This window comes from Aricia agestis, chromosome 11, assembly GCF_905147365.1.
Source record: "Aricia agestis chromosome 11, ilAriAges1.1, whole genome shotgun sequence".
In the NCBI taxonomy this organism is placed as follows: Eukaryota; Metazoa; Arthropoda; class Insecta; order Lepidoptera; family Lycaenidae; genus Aricia; species Aricia agestis.
Window position 1 is genome coordinate 12,255,065 of NC_056416.1, and position 21,736 is coordinate 12,276,800.

General features: G+C 36.7%; 1 protein-coding gene across 6 annotated transcripts in view; it reads left to right on the forward strand.

The window, feature by feature from the left end:
• The window catches only part of LOC121731909 (RNA-binding protein Musashi homolog Rbp6), a 618,826-nt gene that overhangs the window by 580,105 nt on the left and 16,985 nt on the right, over window positions 1-21,736 (forward strand). For 5 of the 6 annotated variants that reach the window (XM_042121592.1, XM_042121594.1, XM_042121596.1 and 2 more), the window contains 3 exons: window positions 16,693-16,777; window positions 18,411-18,443; window positions 18,995-19,075. In XM_042121592.1, the coding sequence (XP_041977526.1) occupies window positions 16,693-16,777; window positions 18,411-18,443; window positions 18,995-19,075 (199 nt within the window). The remainder of the gene's footprint in view (window positions 1-16,692; window positions 16,778-18,410; window positions 18,444-18,994; window positions 19,076-21,736) is intronic. The other variant, XM_042121593.1, reaches the window with a different exon arrangement.

Sequence of the window (21,736 nt, forward strand, 5' to 3'; positions counted from 1 at the left end):
AAATGTAATAATAATAATAGCTCCCGCACCGGTTTCGGTGACGGTGGCCGGTTTCATTGAAACCAGGCCAGCTACGCAGGAGTAATTTTATAGTGGCCAAGTGTGTGCGCAGTACACAAGAGCACTCTCTATTCCTTTACTCTCATAACCCAGTGGGACGGAAGACCGACACGATCGGCGAGAGATCAGGCGCAGGACCGACTTTTTACATGCCCATCCGAAGCATGGATCATCTTACTTGTCAGACAATCAGGTGATCAGCCTGCATTGTCCTTACCAAACTTGGAAATAACATGTTTCCAACGCGGGAATCGAACCCACGACCTCCGAGTCAAGAGCCGCGCTCTGTACCACTAGACCACGGAGGCGAACAAAATGTAATAAACCTTATTAATAATAATCAAAAGCTATTCTTACCAACCAAAGAGCACGATAGAAATGTGGTACTAAATATAAAGTTAATTTTTAGTGGGAAACCTAAATTATCTAGCCACCGCAATCCCGCCACACCTGCTCCAGATACGCCGAGCTATTATCAGGCGAAATTTAAAATAAACCACATCCCTATCACTAGTGGTGAAGGTCTATTAACTTAACGATCCTTTTTATATAGACGATAATATTATAATATAATTAATGTGTTGTGAATTCACAACACATTAATTATATTATAATATTATCGTCTATATAAAAACATTTTTATAATATTAGATATTCATATCTAATATTATAAAAATGTTATAACCCTTACGAGTTTAGCAACAAACAATGGTGCATAATTATATATTTTGCTCTAAAATTAAGAATGTTTACTGCATTTATATAATTATTATGACCGGTAGCGTGACGCCTCTATCCAACAATTTTGAACGTAAATGTTAAATATTATAGGTTATGTTAGGATCAGTCTGAAGGTGGATACTGAGTATTATAACCGTAACCGATTTTGAATAGTGAAGTGGCAATGAGATACAGCTATGACTTAAACGTCTAGGTTTTTTTACAAAAAAAAATAGCAATATTTTCTATCACCTTAATTAATAGCTATTAAACACAATTAAATAACGATATCTCCTTTGAAAAAATTAAGAATTACAAATCATTTAATACTCGTTAAAAAGCAAATCCTCGGCTATAACCTAAACAAACAATTTTAATTATGATTGAAAAATGACTGCCCCCGGCCCTAACATATTGTGATTAACATGCCGTTTCGCTCGTGTGACGCACGCACGACATTGAAATTCCAACACAATTCCCAGGACCTTATTTCCAAAGAAATAGGGCTCACTATCGTTGCAATTCAGAGGTAAAAAATCTCTGAATGATTTGTACACTCTCGCAGTAAAAATATTTGCGAAACGAATAACTATAAAAGGAACTTGGTATAGCACATTATGAAAAAGTGACTTTACATACAAAGACACCTAATGATATAATAATATTATGTATACTGCATAAATAATTTTATAGAGAGAGAGGAAGAACCCATGGTGCTGGTACCATTGTATTAAGCTACAAAGAATTATATTTCAATCGGTTAGTTATTTTTTTTTATGAAATAAGTGGCAAACAATCAAACGGGTCACCTGATGGAAAGCAACTTCCGTTGCCCATGGACACTCGCAGCATCAGAAGAGCTGCAGGTGCGTTGCCGGCCTTTTAAGAGGGAATAGGGTGATAGGGGAGGGTAGGGAAGGGAAGGGAAGGGAATAGGGGAGGGTAGGGAAGGGAATAGGGTAGGGGATTGGGCCTCCGGTAAACTCACTCACTCGGCGAAACACAGCGCAAGCGCTGTTTCACGCTGGTTTTCTGTGAGAACGTGGTATTTTTCCGGTCGAGCCGGCCCATTCGTGCCGAAGCATGGCTCTCCCACGTATTATTTAGTATTATCATTATAATAATTATTTGAAACTGTTCATTATTAAATTCCAGCTAGTACCTACTGAAAGCATTTTCATAGTATCGGTAATTATGTCACTATAATTATTTATCAAATTTCAAACCAAATCGTACAAAAATAACTATAAAGTTAAGCATTAACATCAAACACATTATAGTTTAAATCGCATAACTGAAAAAATATTATGTCGCATGTAATTGAGCAAAAATATCATGTAACACGAACCAGCAAAATACTGTTACCTCCAAGAGAAATTAAGCCAGAGTCAGCCTCCAGTCGCCTGCATTTTCAAACATAAATAGAGGGTCCCATTAAGCCGGCAACAATTTCTCGACACTCTATTACGTCCTTATACATTACTCGCTTAATTGCTTCAGTTCACTAGGAATTTTAACAATATACATCTTTGGAGCCGCAAAATATTTTTAAAGAATTTACAACCATTAAATTCTCGGAGAAGAACTTGACCCAGTCAACTGTTACTCGTTTTTGAGGTATAATTGTATGTTTTAAAGTGTTGAAAAAAATGCTTAAACGTATATTTTTTGTTCGTGAAAAACAATGTAGTTTTACAACTGTGTTTCTAAAATTGTATAAGATATTAAGCCAGCTTAAAAAATATTAATATTGAAACCTAACTTCCGTATAAGTAAACAACATGCAAAGTATCAATAAAATAAAAATATCCATCAAAACTAATAAATTCAGAAAGGGAAATACTATATCGAAAAACATGTCTAAGAAAGTTCGGAGGCGATGGCTCAAATGCAATGAGTGATGGAAAATGGCGGCTGCCTTCCAGCGATCTCATAAACACTTTTGCGAAACCATTTTAGGTATTACACACATTTTTCTCCCCGATCGTACATGAGGCAAACAAATGGTTTCCGCTTAGGAAATAACACTAAAAGTAGGCACATTCGAAACTGCCACTTAAATCTCGAGATACTCGATCGTTTTTCTTTGCATTTAAAAGGGATAGCTCGCCGCCACAGCGGCCATCTTGGTTATTTTTAAAGTCCAGAACTTTCCTTGAAAAGTAATACATGTTTCTTTTGCCCACGTCGAGCCAATATTTATTTATGTTATAACATTATTCATGCAATTGCTATGGTTTTTCTCAAAGGGTCTATTTTAGTAATCAATCACGATCGCCTCAGCACCTGTATCGTGTTGTATTAACATAAAGGATATATTTATTGAATTTTTGAAGACCTTTTTTATTAGATAATAAAAACGTATACAAAATATGATTAAATAATATTGTAGGATTTCATTTTATCATGGTAAACTATAAATCTCTTTGCTTTAAATAAAATATCGGATTAAAAATACTTATATAACATAAACTTATCTATATATTAATACGCAAGCGAAAAACTTTGTAACCCTTTTTACGAAAAATAGGGAAACGTACGTGCATGAAATTTTGCACAGTTATAGTTTATATGGTGAAGGAGTGCATCGAACTAATATTATTTCGAAATTATGCTTTTATCATACATTTTTTTAACAAAGAAAACATTACACACACTACAGCATACACACATGAGAAATGACAGATTTTTGAGTGACAAGCCTGTACATACGAATTATATTCTTTTATTTATGGTTGAAGTCTGTTGACAACAAGTTGACAAATTGAAAATGGATTATAGTTTTTTTATTGAATCTAAGATAGTATTAGACAATACTTACACGGCCGGTCTGAGATCAGCTAAGTCCCAGAGACAAGAGTTGAAAAAAAAAAAGTCAATATTTTTTTAGAAAATATAGATAGTAGTCCTAATGTCGTTGAAACTAAGGTTAAATTTCGACTATTGGGCGATGTCTAGTTATTATTAATATGAATATTAAAAGGCCTGCCAATTAAAGCTAAAGGAGTGCGAATTACGATAAATTTAGTTGAATTGCGGCTTCAACCCTTCGGCAGGCTAGGGTTGATCACATGACAGGTGTGAGGGGTGACACAATTAAATTGTAACTCACATGTGTCCCGACGTGATAACTTCTTACTCCACGTAAATAAGCGTGTCGAGTAAATAACGTCCCTGTTTAGTGTTACGCTAAAGCTTTGGTTTTTTTACTTACCTCTGATTGTTAAAATAGAAAACAGAATTTGATTAATAAAAGAATGTGCGATGTTAATTTGATAAAATTTTGTATGATTTGACGAACCTACAATCAAAATTCCATTGTTAACATCGTGGTAAATTTAATTGGTTAACGTTATTAAATAGTTTCTTCTTTAACTCTAAAACTACGTAACGTTAATTTGGAAGGACTCACATTTACGAAAATGATATAAATGAATGCTAATTGTTAAGGCACAAGTATACCTTTGTCAAAACAACACCAATTGTTGTCTATGAGACTGCCACTAAATATTTAAAGGTGATTTCTGTTTAAACACATTTCAAATAACTCGAGTTAATTTTCGCTTATAAAAGTTTAGAAAAGCGAGAAAATTTTAGGAAAATTATATTATTTTGCCTTTATCCTAAAATGGTAGTCTTTATATCGCTTCCATGTTGCTAGAACTTCCTTTTAAGATATTCATTGCTACTTACTAAAGCTGCCTTTACGTGTTTTCGAAAACCTCTTTCAATGACAATAATGCATATGAATAAAACATGCGCAATTGCATTTACCTTAGCAAATAAGCAGTTTTATATAAACAGTGGACTGTCATAATTTTTAAAGCTTATGACATATTTTAGAATTATTTTTGTGTCGCGGTATAGTTTGTAATAGCCGCAGCGGCCTGGCCGCCGCGGCTTGGCCGCTAGTGCGCGCCCGGGCTAACAGAGATATAAATTTATGCATTTCAACAAAATAAATGACCTATTTATTTATAAAAATACAACTTAAAAAAAGACAATAAAAGGGTACATTTCCCAAAATTGTAGTAGTAGTTTTTTGGTGATCTTTCATAATATTATGACACTAAAGTAGTAAAGGTAACACATAGTATTTATGTAAACTTCTACCAAACTTATACCTTGTACCAAATGTTACTTTAATAAACCTTAACTTATATTTACAAGTTCGGCCATAATGCGATCGTAATCTAACAGGAACAACCATCTTATTTCCTATGTACGTAACGATATAAATTTAATGGTTATAATGCACTTGGGGCACGCAATACCCCAGCGGCTGAACGCAGCGTGACTTATGACTTAAGGTGCGTATTCACTATAGCCACGTTGTAACACCATGTTTGGAGACAGGTGGCTCTGATAAAGGCTTTGCTTTAAGGCCATGATGATTGTACATGATTGCGCAGCTGTTTAACACAATCGACAACGATCATGGATAACAGATGAATATATTCGACACTGTAGTTAATATATTCGAGAAATTATGACGTATGTGTAGAGTCTACACGTTCATAATCGCCTGTATATTTTGTCCATTATGACATGCGAAAAGGCCTCATTACATATACTTCAGTCGTATGATAATTATATACTCGTATATTTGCATTATTTAATACATAATAAGCGACCTTAAATAAATTAATAAAAAAAATTATTTTAGAAGTGTCATACGACATATACTTTTCCTAATGTTTATTTATTTACTTATTTTATTTATTACAGGTTAAAAACCTAATACAATAGCGTGTTACTTTTACTTAAAAATATGTTACTTGCTACACAAACTTAACGCCTCCTTGATCCAGTGGTCTAGAGCGTGGCTTTTGACTCGGAGGTCATGGATTCGATTCTCGCGTTGGTAATATGTTATTTCCAAGTTTGGTTAGGACAACGCAGGCTGATCACCTGACAATTAAGATGAACCATGCGTCGGATGGGCATGTAAAAAGTTGGTCCTGCGCGGCTGATATCTCGCCAGTTGTGTCGGTCTTCCGTCCCACTGGGTTATGAGAGTAAAGGAATAGAGAGTGCTCTAGTGTATTGCGCACACACTTGGACACTGTAAGATTACTCTTGCGTAACCGGCATGGTTTCAATGAAACCGGCCACCGGAGTTATTATTTGTGAACTTATTCAATGAGCACGTAAGCACGGTTATAATAGTGTATACTGCGCTATACTGCGTGATGAGTCTTGACGAGTTTCTTACGGTTCTTCTCCCTGAAATAGTTAAATTGGTGCACATCATGGCACACTCGATTAAAAAAAAACAATTTTGAATAAAAACATATTAGTTTGTTAGTGAAGACCTACCTTTAAACTCCAACCAGCCTTCCGCCGCCTAACGATTTCGACTCGAAACTTAAATTCGAGACGCGAAAGAAAATTAATTAATCACACATGCTACTTGTATTGACTGGGGCGCACACAATATACGAATTAAAACTTTTAACGATACTCAACTTTATTACTGAAAGGAACCTACAACCTCACATTTAAGTTTAGCTATTAAAATACGGACTTAGTAAAATGTTGTATTGGCAAATGTTGTAAGTCAAAATATTATGCATATTTTATACTAATACTAGCTGTCCCGGCAAACGTTTCTTTGCCATATAAAGTATTTCGCCCGAATTATTTTATTGAAGTGACTAAATAACTACCATGGCAACGTCCATCGCTATCCCGTCGCACAAACAATGGTCGCCGTCAGTCTCGAGTTGTAATAATTTATTATTATTTATTCATCAAATGCACTTATCAATATAAAAAGTACCCAGTAGCCGATTCTCAGACCCACTGAATATGCATATAAAATTTGGTTAAAATCAGTAAAGCCGTTTCGGAGGAGTACGCGGCCTAACATTATGACACGAGAATTTTATATATTAGATTACAATTACCTCTTCGCGCCCAACAAACCGCTGGATCTATTTTGCTGGTTTTTAAATTTTGGATGGAGATATTTTGGCTCCAGGGAAAGGACATAGGATATGGCGTCATCTATAAGTATAGTATAAATACAAATTTCTGTCTGTCTGTTTGTTGCTTCATCGTGCCTATACTATGATAATTTTATGCCGAAAAAATGGTCAGTTTTTGGGAAATAATCTTACGTCTACGCAAACGAAGTTGCAAGGAATATCCATACTAATATTATAAATACAAAAATGTATCTGTCTGTCGGTCTGTCGGTTACCTCTTCATGTTTATTAATCTCATCTTTTTGCCCTAACCCTATAATCGATTTTGCTGAAATTTGCTATGGACATATTTTGAGTCTCTGGAAAGGATATAAGATATTACTTTTTATCCCGGAAAAATGTACGGTTCCCCCGCGACAAATTAATTTTAGCAAAACGGAGTTGTGGGCGTTATCTTATCTAGAAATAAATAACATCAGAAACAAGTTTAGATCATTTATTCATTTTGGAATTTTCATATCAATTTTAGTTGGAATAATTGAACTCGTGGTCAAATCACGTGGCATCTTTAATTGGATTTTGGCGGCACAACAAAATTCGAAACGTGCGAAATATGAACTAGTACAAAATTACAAATATCTTTGTTTTAATATCCAAAAACTATGTTACTTTTCAGTGGCGCAGGTTAGTTCTTCTTTAGATGGAATACTTAACTGTATAATGGGCTTGAAATTAAAAAGTACAAAATATAAGAACGACTTAAAGGATCTTAATTCACTTTAATAATGTTATAAATTATATTATAAAAGTTTAAGTGTATACTAATCGTATAAAGTGTAAAATAAGTGTATCGATGTAACAAAGACGTACAAAATTAAGAAATCGGTTTCGAATATTATGTATATTCGTTTCAAATCACTTCATTCGTGACCTTATACTGCTTTAAAAATATAATACTTCATGTTACTTACACGAATTGCCTTATCTCAAAATCCAAAAGTCACAATTGCAAAAATTTAATTAAAAGTAAAACGAAACCAATACATTAATTAGAACGTGGACTTATCAATAAGGCGTTACGCAGGGTTCATTACGGCCCACATTCCCATTACGGCGAAGTTAGGAGACACGACCGGGTATAAATACCGGCCGGGAATCCCTGCTTTATTTCTTGCACAATTTCATTTACATTAGAGGTGGCTCCCGGCGGAGTCATATGGAATATTCGAGCGAGTTACGACCGAGCCCACGTGGCACCATAATCTAGTGGCCGCTACTCCCACTTAATTACGCCTAATTGCTACTAATAACGTCGTAAACTTATGCGAATGTGTGTTTCGCTTGAGATTCTATGTGCCTTTAAATTGAGAAGACACTCTGGAAATATAGACTTGTCGGTAGCGTGACCAATCAAGTTCGAGATAGAACTGGCAGGCCGTGTATGTGTGTATTACAGGAACCATTTGGCAGTACCTTTGACCCCCTCATATACGTTTTTTTTTTTGCAATATCATTATCATGAAACCGTATTGGTTAGAGCGCAGTGGAAACGCAAAGGCTTATGTAACCTACACTGTATTTTCATTACCTAATGAAAGGGGCCGTTTGACATAGAAAAGAGAAGCTCTACCGCCACAGACACATTTTGCTAATCAAAGCCGCATAATCGCATACGCATGTGTGTCAGACTGTCAGCCAAGTTCACGTAGTCGAACAGTTTCAGAGACACTGTTTACATTTTAAATTCCACTAGGGGATTCCCCCGACACGGAAATACTTTTATAGCCGCTGCAGAGGTAAAATTGATATATTTTCAATCGACTAAACGATGCGGTCGTCGCTTTTTTCCGCCGAGAACCTCTTAAGCTTGATACGAATTAGTTAAGCGCCGAGTGCGCAGTAATCGTCGGTTTACAATTGCAAAGCACCGCTAATCCAGCTCAGCAGTTGCCAATACGCATTTTGTTTGTTTTACTGCGACGACAAGCCAAGTTTTGTAATTAACTTAATTCGTTTCGTTAATTTGAACTAGTGTAATATTACTTTTGTAGCGGAGGAAAGTTTTTACATAAATTATAGCATTCGAGTTCGCTTAATATTTTAATTGGCGAATCGGGTCAATGCGAGTTAATCTCTCTGTTACCTGAAGGTAGCGGGTTATCGAATTAGCCGGAGCGAAAACACGGAATCTGGCAGCGCTATTCGGAACGCGAATCGTTATTGCCATCGTATAATATCAAATATGGCAGTAGAGCGTCTTGTGCTTTGGCAGGTCGGCGTCATGCTGGAGCGATCGATTCGCCAGAAATAGCCGACAGCGTTAGCGGTGCCGCTTCCACCGCGATAAATGTTGCAAGCGACCGCCGGAGCCTTAATATTTAATGCCCGAGTAACAATTTCCATAACGTTGAATATGCCGGCAATCGATGTCTTTGATTCCGTTTATTCTCGTAAGTAAACAGCTATTATGTGCAAAGACAAAGAAACGTTCGTGGACGATTTGAATATTATAGCACGAATCAAAAACTTGAAATGCATTTTTGCCGGCGATTGGCGAATGTTTTTTATTTTTCCTTTTTTTCTTTTTAACGTTTGCTTCTTCCCATAATAAAGAAATTATCGGTCGTTAAAAATGTATTTTAAAATATGGTCTTTAATAGAATTACACATAAAAATATGATGTTCAAAGACTACGTAAACTAATGCCCTTTGTATAAATATCTAAAGCGGAATAAGCATTTACTCGTAATTTCATAATGCTAGTTGAACGTAGACTTGGCTAGGTTAATATTTTATTAGCGTCGTAAATGGACGATAGTTGACTGTAACTTGACGATAGAGGCAAAAGACAGTATTATATTATTATAGCATAGTAGATGTATGCATAATAAAATATATAGATTTTATATTATATGCTTCAGTTTCTTTAGCTTTATAACAATTTTTAAAAGCTAGACATGTAACGAGCCTCTTTCTGCCGCATGAAATTATATAATTTTGGGCTGACGAATTGTTCCACAATTTAAGCCTCTTTTTTTAAATATTTTCTTATTGACGAGTGCATGCATCATAATATGAAGATCACGATACCAAAATTCCTATAAAAATTCTACTGTGCGATGACCCACCAGTCGGCTTTACTTTTTATAGTAGGTACCATAAACCTATATATTAAGTCTATGGTAGGTACACAAGATAATTTGACGGCTTCAAAATATGATAATAATAATATTATAATTATTGTCACAATACAAAGAATTTAATAATACTAATAAACTTTGAGCAATTTTATTACTCACCTATATTAATAACCATGTCAAATTACAATAATCGTGAGTAAGTATGTCTAACTTGGCATGGTTATCAATATAGGTAAATAGTAAAATTATTTGCATTAAAATGTGTACAATGCGTTAACGCGTGAGCGCAATTTTATTTACAGTGTCCGTAATGTACAAATTTTTACGGTAATTACGCGTAATGAATTATGTTGTACGAAAGTTTACGCGCCATCACCGTGAGTTTGATTGATGATTTTAACAAATAATTGATGCAGCATCCATTTTGCCGCGAAAACTCCATTTATCTTTAAACAGTTTTTAAACACTCATATTAACGTGCACATTTTAAATGTCTATTTTAAATTGATTATCTTAATTACACAATTTATAGTTTTATTATATTTTAATTTGACCCGAATATTTCGCGTGTTTATTTATTATGCGATTTAATTATTGAACGTATTATAATGAACCGATAAAACATTCTGTTTAATTATGTTTATGGAACAAAAGCGGTAATATAATAACAGTACAATACAGTAGCGTAACTCAGTTATGTTTTTGACATTTGTGTAGCAAAGCGACAAGTTGCTTGCGCGTGTGATACTTCATTGTGTAGGCCTAAAATGGCGTTTTAAATAAGTTTCTATCACTTGTGACTTTTCAAAATTCACTTATTAAGCCCGGCCGCACATTGTCCGAAATTTTTGATCAGAAACAGTTGAACGTCCGCGCTGTCTCTTACATTTTATACTGAGCCGAGTGAGCTCGAACTCGCCGGAAGGATATTTCGGATAGTGTGCGGGGTGGCGGTCCGGCGAAATTCAACTGTTTCTGATTAGAATTCGGATAATGTGCGGCCGGGCTTAAACTGACAAAATTGGGGTGTCATATTTTATTTGCCATAATAATATTACAACAGATGAAATATGAGCTGTTTATAGAGATCAAAATTCTGAAATAAAACCACTTTATAAGAAATCCCAAACACTCAATTAGCCATTTTAGACCTACTGCTCTTTAAAGTTGTCTGAATTTTCTGAAAATACGCTTATTTGTGTGCGTGCGCAATAGACCTAGTCTATTATGGAACAGGTTTACTGTATATTTATACTGTGCCAGTAACGTTTATGAAAAAGTGGGGAACCGTGGCGGGTTGGCGGCAGATAAATAATGTATAACTGGCGTGTTCTTATGCAATTTCACGCCGTTTTTGTCAACACAAAGGCGAACTAATTTGTATTTTTTGTTTGGTTACTCTTTTATTAAAGTTATTACATTTTGTAGCGCTCTCCTTTTTGTGGTTTCGTCGGTTTTTTGTCAACATCGGACTGGTATTTCATACGAATTTGTAATTAAAAATAACACCAAACTATATAGAATATTCGAAAGGCATATAAATTGTTTCCTAAAATAAAATCTAAACGAAGCTATTGTTGAAACACAAAATGTCACCGAAAGGAATTTTCATAACGGAATAAACAAAACGATTTCTATTCTATTTTTGTTTAATCACTATTTACCAAATAAAAGATAGTATTTTGTTTGAGATCGACGAGACCTAAAGGAAAACCTAGAAAACCCCACGCCTTTAGGCCTCCGATTACCATAATCACTCGGCAAAATATTACATGCTTCCCATAGATTTTCTGTAAGGCCGTGGCATTCCATTTAAGCTTTGCTCTCCCATAATGTATAACTAGCTATTTATACGATATACATAATGTATAACTAGCTATGTATACGATAAAACACGAACAAAATGACATTTTCTAAATAATATTATTCCTAGCTAGATCGATTTATCGCCCCGAAACCCCCTATATTATACATTTCATGAAAATCGTTGGAGCCGATTCCGGAATTCCAATAATATATTATATACAAGAATTGCTCGTTTAAATATAATAAAACATATTATTATGTATGTAGAGCATTATTTCATGTGACAAAAGTAAACAAACTTATTCCATTATAATATAATATCCCACATGGAAATATTTAAAATGTAAGATAGAAATCTTACGTGAATTTATAATGTCACAAAATACGTGTAGCTGAGGGCGATAAGGTGACGCTTATCGGCAAACTCGTCGATCTCAATTCCCGAACATTACGAACTCGCTTTCCCTTAAATAAACGGGGGAAGCGCCTTAATTTTAGGCGAATTTGATCTTCGGCTATCATATTTCTATTAGGATTTTTCCTATAACATAATCTGTAATCAGCGTTTTATATTTTCACGTTTATAAAAAGAGCCGAGTTTTCTTGGGAAACTGCGATTTAATAACGATACTAAACATTCTTCAAGTTTTGTTTCTCTAAAATGATATCAAATAACTAAAAGTAACTACAGAAACAGTACATAGTAAGCATTAAAAACTATAATAAGTGCTTTCACGAGGTGTGCTACCTGTGCCAAATTTCAGCTAAATTCGGTTGATTTAAAGCCTATTCAAAAGATTGAAATATTTTCTTTTTAAATGAAGCCATAGAACCAACAAATCTATAAATATAAAACTCAAAGGTTGTTACGCTACTGTATTGGACTGACTGACATGATGAAAAACGCACAGCCCAAACCACTGGACCGATCGGGCTGAAATTTAGCATGCAAGTAGATGATATGACTTAGGCATCCGCTAAGAAAGGTTTTTGATCGATTCTACCTCCAAGTGGTTAAAATAGGGGATGAAAGTTTGTATGTAATAATACTTCTTAACGCGAGCGAAGCCGCGGGCAAAAGCTCGTAACTTATATTCCTTAAAGACAAGAACATAGACTGTAGCAAATAATTTATCGTTCGCAAGTTTGCAGTGCCTCGGCCCGTCTTCCGTTTAGCGGCAATCAGCGCGCACTTGCGATGTTCTGTCAATACGGAGGCGAGAGGTTTCCTTGATAAACTTATTCCCTCCTCTCCAGCTCCCCTCGCCTCCCCCTTCACCCCTCCCCCGACCGAGACCTCGTCTATCCCTCACGTACACATGTGGAGGTGCTCGCACACGGGATATTAAAACCTTAATAAAACCCTCTCATTATTGCCGAGGCACCCGATAGAAGATAATTTGTATAACATACGATATTCCACGTTGTAAAACTCCGTCCGTTGGCTAGGTGCCCGCACCGCAAGAATTTCCAAGGAAACAGAATTCGGTGCAAAGAAACAAACGCAAAATCTTATAAAATGCATTTTACGTCAACATACGTAGCGGTTCACTAAGCGTGTACACTTCACAGAAGTTGCTTTATTTTGTGTAGTTTCTTGTTCCACGCTCGAAAGGAACTTGCAATACTAAATTCATACAATTGCTCAAACTTTACCCGTTTAGTAATTTTATACATGTAATGATGCAATAAAAGTCTCGTATTTTGCACACAATGAAAAACAAAAGAAAATTCGAGCATTGAAAATAATAAAGCTGCTAAGACTCTCCTAATTTTATTCAAAGACGATGGAAATATAAACTGTGCAATAGAACATGTCAATGTAAGCAATTAGAAACATCCATTTCCGCACAAAATAAATCAATGTTTATCGCAAAGGTAATTCAGTATAAGTATTCCTTCTTATGTTAACATTTAAAAATAATATTTTTGCCATAGCATTATATAACATTCGAATTTGTTTGTTTTATCGAAAACATTATCGTAAATTACGTACCCGAATCGGAACGATACGTTAAAATGATACAAAAATTACGACGCGAAGAAATGTTTGATTTTGCGCACGCCATATTTCAACAATATTACGAAATCACGTTACGAGTCAGCGAGCGGCTCTCGCGTTTAAATTTGTCGACGTTTACGTATGAATTTGTTCCTCTAAAAGATCGGTTAAAATCAATCGACTGAAAATTTAATGACTGCTTTGAGATTCATATTATCGCGCTCCCATACGTAAATACGCGTCGGAGGATGGAAAAGCGATGTTTTCCAGCGAGACAATTAAATTCATACGTCGATAGGATTATGGGCGGAAATTCGGCGTGTAAAAGCCCCCTATTCTGATATCTCCAGCCTATTGGATCTTAAGTTCGCTCGGTTAAGCCGAAATCTCGGGTGTGTCGGCGATCGATCCGTCACCGGGGAGCGACCTACCGACGGCGCTAAATACAATTTACCTTTGTTATTTTTCGTGTCATTAAACTGCGTCGCGATTTCGAACGCTCGATCGGCTCGCGAACTCGAATGCGAATTGTTTGTGAGCCTTTGTTTCCCGCCCGTCGCCCGTCCGCCCTTCCGACGGGACATCAATTAACACGGGATCGGACTGAATTTTCTTCGTGACCGTCCCTATTATTTCTGATTGCTTCGGAATTCTATCGATATAAATTCTAATTCGTCTCGGAGATAAATTTCGTTCGAATGCAGCGAAGTCGCGGGCGTATTTATCTAGCGCACCCTATCCGCCGGTCGCGTGCCCGACAAATGGGGTGACCACGAATACCATAGGCGCCGATTCATTTGTTAAGCTTTATCGGCAATGACAAATTGCGGCTCCCGCTATTTCACGCTAAAAACGCTCAAGGAAAATATAAATAGCTTCACTCGGCGTATTGACATCGTGACGTCATCGCACAGGTGAGCGCCACGCTAGCGTAAATAAATAAATGTTCGCTTAAGAAGCATCTAGCATTACTCTGCTTAGTTTAAGAAAGCTAGTCCATCCCTTTTAAAGCCAAATATACTACAGAAATCTTACGATTTGAATACATCACGGCAGAATTGTAATACATCAACGTAGACGAAAACAATAACTCCTAAAATAGTGTCTCAGAAAGCGGAACAAAAGTTTGCGTTGCTTTGAAAAAATCACTGTCTACACTCAAGGTTGGTGTTGATTATCTAGGCATAAAACTTAGAGTACTTTGCACTTCCCGGTAATGCTACGGCGCGGGGGAAAGTTGTGTGGAGTGCACAAAGTGCGCCAACACGCCGCACCGGCAAAGCCTTCATTTGTCGGGCTGACGGCCGTGACAAATGTGGACGTATGACTACATGTTTAGTTTCTTTTGTCTGCACATTGATTGTACCGTTTTATATTGCTTACAATATAGTGTTTTTTATGAAACGTTATCTTTTTAAAATGAAGATTTTATACAATGCACTTAACAAGTACATTAATTGTGTTTTAGGAGTTTTACTTTTTTTTAACCAAGGAAAGTGGATAGCAATAGATTACAGAGAAGAAGCAAAATATACCGAAACCACTTGGCATAAAACGCATATTCCCTCGCTAATGCAAAGGATCTGATCAGGATATTAACTGCAAAATCTAAAGCACTAAAATCTATAATACCCGAACTGGCTGGCAATATATTAGATGTTGATTTATAAAGGTTCCTTTAAAATTCAAGCCTGCGTAAATTCTCTGCACATTTTACATGAGGATGAAAATTCTATCGGTGAAGGCTTAGGTTAGCGTAGATTGGGTAATTTATACTTGCCTCCCGCTCCCCAACTTCGAGAGGAATATACGGGCGAAAGAGCTATGTTATTCATCAAAAGTGCTTAATGAATCGATTTGTTAATTTAATTATAGCTATCATTATTGCTTTTTTCATTTAACTAACCATAAATGTTACAACCTAATCACTAATGAGATGAGTAAAAAGGAAGGACGGTTGTTTTATATAACTACTCGTATATTATAGACGAAATATATACCTAGACAATAGACATATACCAAAAATTCATAACATAATATAAATAAATATCATAAAGTTACACATTTTACATTTTAGTTATACAGTGTGTTTGCAGTCAAAAAAAAATGCCGTCTGCATACCCATACGGATGCCCGGATCGGCAATTTGTATGGGTATGAAGACGGATTTTTTTAAGTTCTCAGCATTGTTCTCATAGAAAAAGTTGTTCATTTTGACGGGCTCATTTGATGGTTTCAAGGATAACGGTGTTCACACTAACATTTTGTATATACGTATGTCGTAGTTGCTTTATTTGTACTAATAACATTCAGCGCTCTGACAATACACTTGGTTGCAGAGACAATGAGAACATAAATGTAAAAAAAAACAGTACAAAAATAATATATCTGGTACCGACAGACAGACAGAGCGACTGAGACATCGGAACAAGACAGCGCGACCCTAAAAGCGAGATTATAAAGATGCTTCCTCCCGTTTAATAAGTATTCAATGTCAAGCTCTTTAATTTGATAAAGCATGTTAAAATTCAATTTGTGTTTCGAACCGTGAACCATAACGGATTGTCGGCTGATTTTGTCACCCTCCCACCTCCATCATTTCGCGATTCACTCTTCTGATGATAACAATTATGTCAAGAACAATAACGGCTACCCCTTCCTTCGCAATTTATTATTTTGATAGCGATTTTTAAAATCGCTCATTTATAAAATACAGACTTATTAAGTATAATGAAGCATCGCTGGGGAATACTGGCTTTTTCGAGGGAGATGTACCTTTTCGGTGTTTTAAAGCCCTTTTACACAATTACCTGATAAGAATTTATTGCTCTACCTTTTATTTTGTATACGTTACGGCAATTAAAACGTAAATTTTTACATACTTTATTTAAATTAAAGCGTCTTTATTGCGCCGTTTTACTCTGTTTGTTTTAAACTTTATATAACAAAGAAATATATCCATTGAAACTTTAAACTCTTTCAAAAGATGACGATCAACTACAACCCTTTCTCACGCCCCTTTCTTTGGTTACAGGTGGAATGCAAAAAAGCACAACCCAAAGAAGTAATGCTTCCAGCGAACTTGGCGAAGACGAGAGCCGCCGGTCGCGGGGCCTACGGTGAGTTGCTAGGTAGCGCGGTGGCGGGGGTGCGGTACGCGCCCTACCCGGTTGCGCCCGCGCAGCTGCTTGTCGCCGGCGGTAGCAACGCCCTCTACCGCCGGGCCCTGGCTACACTTCGTCCCAGCCCGCGCCCGCCGAGACCGGCTCTAACTCCCATCACCATCCCGCCGCTCACCTACTCCGTGTCCGAGCTCCTTGGCGCCCACACCCTCGATCTCCCCACCATCTACTCTCCCATCACTCACTCCACCATGCCCACTCCTCTGCCCCTTTGATCCACGATCCTCTTCCAGCAGCACCCGCATCACCCGTTCTAGTAGTCCCCGCTCTTTTCCCCCCTCCCTCTTTCCCCTATTTCGTTTGATCGAGCTGCGCACGCGATCCCCTCCACTCGTCTTCGCTAACATTCCTCCATTGTGTTCGTAACTCCGAGGATCACATCGCTAGGAAACTGATAATAACTCAAGTGTCTTATTTTAGTAATCGCCACTAGTGGGCCAGTTAGCTAGCAGACTTCCAAAGATTTGTGCCAAAAATTTAGAGAAGCCATATTTATAGTCCGTTATACAGAGGTTTATACGAATTGACATTTATATGAGAGCGTAGAACATACGTCTGTGTTACTTAGGGTCATATAGAGGTATGAGCCAGGTCGTAGGTGCTTTCTCTCGTTTGATTTATGACTAGATAGAAGGTATAGTGAAGCGCCTGGTAATTTGATATAATTTCTGTAGCTTTTAACTGAGGACCTCCCGGTTCTGCCGATTCTTGCCATTTTTGCTACATTTCCATCCATATAAAACTAAAACAGTTATTAGCGAACAAAATTTTAGATCCACATTGATTGCGCTGAGTTAAGAAATGTTTTAAGATGATATTTTTTTAAGTGATATTATATTCCTTAGCTTTTTACGATAAATAGCTTTACAACTTGATGTCGGCTTTTCAAAAACGTTATCGATGAGGAGAAAGGTACTTATGAACAGTCGATGTTATGAGTTTTGTGAGATTACTAGAAACGATTACTATTTATTTATTTATTATATTTTTGTTATTATCATTTAGTCTTACATTGAACTTATATTTTTTGTGTTATAGATACTATTAGAGTGGCGATTTTGCGATGCTAAACTATATATAAGACTTCTTGTATATCGTTTGTTATGATTTGTTTTTCTATATTTCATAGCTATATATCACTCGTTTTAACAAGATATTGTTAATATTACACTCTGTATTAATAACGTAGTATTCGTATTAACTTATAGCATTAATGTATTAATAAGTAGGTGAAACAGTAGTGTTTAGATTAATAAATATTATTTCATAAATATATAAAGAAGTATGTTTGTTTAACATGTTTAGCTCTAGACTAACATCGTAGACTAGATTAACAACACACGACAATACCGAGGGTAGAACTAACATCCCCCAGCGACACTTTCCACGGGACGATAGTCGCTCCTTCGCTAGTATACACTTATATGTATAAGTAAATAGTATACATGTCTGTAACGAACTCTCGCCAAGCAAAATAGTGTCTCCCGGTACACTTATGATATATATTATTAACACATAAAATTAATATGTAAAGATCGATCAATTTATGTAAATGTTTTTACATTTCTAGATTTCATGTGGTCATTGGGTGCTCTTCCTGACGGTAAGTTGACATCATTATATATTTTGCATCGACATCCGACACGTATCATTGGCATTACCGGCTTGTACTGTATTGAGTCCGACTCGCGAACACGACTCGGACGTATCGGCGGCCAGCGACAGTTAACGGATCGCGTGTCCAGTGACAGATACACTATTTTGATTGGCAATATTATGATAAACGATCTGACGTGGCAACCGCACCGGTCCACGCCGGTTCGGCCATCGATCACGCACATCTTTTCACGATACTCGTCCACTAGCCTAGCTTTCGAATCTTTTGTATCGTAGCGTAAACTTAGAACATTTTTTACATTCATAGTTTATATGGGATGTTCACTATCTGGACGCCGTCCAAAGCCGTGTCGTCCTCGATACTTTACCTTTAGGAGACGTCTCTATTTCTGGCCGGGAAGCGGCGCGCGTGTTAAAGTAAAACTGTCCAGATGACTGCCACTCTATCGATACAGTACTAAAATATATCATCATGCCGTGCATGCGTTGGACTTGTTCCCGTTAATCAAATTTGATTGGTGTTTTTTGTTCACGCAGGTTTCCCCGCAGCGTACGCCGCCTACGCGGCCGGACGTAGCTATTCGGGCTATCCTAGCTTCGGGCTACCGTACCCCGCAGGTAATCCCTTGGCGAGCTTGCACCACCAACTGTCCGGCAACCACTACCACCACCTGGCGACCCTACTCCCATACCACCCGCTGGAGCTCAGTGGAGTATACAATGTACACGCCATGCATCTGTAACGCGACAATGCATTCCACCGCTAAGATTAACACCGACTCGATCCGACGTCACACGATTAACCCCACGCATTCGGTACCCGGCGACCGGTGTCCTAACTTTCATTTCACTCGTGCTCCGACGACAAAAGTTCGTGTGAACTCACTAACAACTTTACTAACAAGTTAACACCTCTAACAATGACTGAGCCATCTAGATAAATCTGCCCCGGCGTCAATTATAAAACGTCCAACTTTTGAGAAGCGCTGTTTATTGTCTGTGCCCGCGCGGCGCGGTGGTTTACCGACGCTAGCGATCTCTGACGGTACGCGCGTGGGTAAACACGGCCGCGAGTGCTGCGTTCGCCGCCTTCCCCGGCGGCTCCGCCCGCCCTCCGTTCTTATCTGGCGTCTAATTAAAAGCACAAGCTTGCAAATGAGCGTTTAATAAGTATAATATCCCGCGTGAAGTTCACTCCGGCGCTCATTAATGGAATGACCTACGCTCGTGTAACAAGTTTACAGAATTACGGAATTTCTCGCATATAATTTGTGTGGTAACTCCGCTATTACATGATTACTGTTTATTCGTGTTACATACTACGGAGTTGCGATATTGTCGAAAAATAACAGCGTTAAAGCGTACGATTTACGTGTAAACAAAATATTTGTAAGAAGTACGCAGCTGCGAGCGCAGCCCTCCTGCCATTAGGTAAACAAACAAACAATACCTATTTGTCGACGAAATGACAGTTCTACTATTGTTATTTTAAGGCAAATGTCGTATTTTGTTTGTGAATTATTTTAACTAAATGTTTTCTAAATTCTTATGAAATACTATTGGCTGAACTTTTTATTTAGAGTCACATAAAATTATTATTATTGTTAAACCAAACCGAAAAGTTGGGAACTATTTTGTTACTTGTTGAATCAAATGATTACTTATGGTCTCAAAAACTGCTATAATGCGACATAATGTGCCGAAAGCCTAAAAATTTCTTGCACCGTCCGTTCCTAATAATTTTTTTACCCGGAATTTAACTTTCGATGTAAGGATAAATGTTCAAGCAATTAACACAAAAGCAAATACGAACATTGCCATACCATCTTCCTCGCATATGGTACATTTTTCGATTTCCCTAGTTAAATACTAAAGTTAGAGTCGGTGAAAACATCCAATAGCGTATTCGTAGTCTAATAATATCAGTATATCAATGTAGACCGTTAGAAAGTAGAGTAGAAGCGAGTAAGCTTAAACTTTATAGTCGAATCAATACTTTAAAAGTTTTAAATCTAGTATAATATTAGGGATTTAGCGTACATCTTCTTGCATGTGTGCAGACGTACTCGTAGTTGGGATTTTGTAGGAATTAGACGACTGAACACAACTAGTCATTTAATTTTGTATTTGTGGATAACATTAACAAAACTCTAATTCCTTTCAGTTATATTCTTTTATGTCCTATTTGGACATTAAAAGTAATTCATCATTATATGTATGTTTTAAATATTTTGACGCAATAACAAAATAAATCAAAATACAAATACATTAACATAGAGCGAGCCTGTCAAATCTTGACACTTGGGATCCTAGATTTGTTTCTACATAATACCCAGCATTTGCACTGAAAACCCTGATCCCTTTAGTTGTGTTCAGTCAGATCAGTAACGTAAGATTTTTCTCGTAATATATTCTTAAACAAACGACTAACGTGTAGGCATAGATATTAAAAAGTTAATTTATAATTACTAAGTTTAGAGGATGTGTAGCCACGACTTTTAGATTATCATTTGCGTAGCTTCGTATCGTTGAGTAGAATTAGTTTAGATATCATTTAAAAAATCTATAATCGAGCTTCAAATTTTATCACCTTTTTATAATATATTTGCTATAATTATAATTAACCTGTACTTAGATATACCTACTTATGTTTCAAAGTTATTTCATAATATATGTATACACTGCTTATAAGATAACGTTGTTAATATTATATTTATCGTTGTTGTTATGATATTTTTGGATGCGAGTATTTACGCTACCTTTCTCGTGTTGTTACGATGCGCCGGTTTCGGAACTCGACGTCGACTTATTCTAAGATGACGATTGGCATAACGGCCCTTGTTTTATCGTTACGCCTAGCATTTATTTATTTAACGAAATTTTTAACGAAATTATTACATAAGTTACTTGGATCACTAAATCGCTAAGTATGCGACCGTCCTTATCGCCATCCTCTAAACTAGTCGTACGTTAAGCTTGGAATATTCTATCGTTAAGGCTAGATGTCCTGGTTGCGTAACATGACCCTCGACAGTTGCTCGACCACGGTATCTGCACTAAGTATAATGTGTGTATCAATTAAGTGAAATCCATTTCGTAATAATATTGCTCCGACATCATTACGATAATAGTTTTTCTATCGGAACGTAATACTCACGGCATAAAGTAATTTATGATCAGCCTTAATTTCGACGATCGCCTCGCCCCATATTGGTGTTCTATTTGCGTGTTTAAATATACTAATATCGAATTCTGAATAACACCGCTGCCTAAAATTGT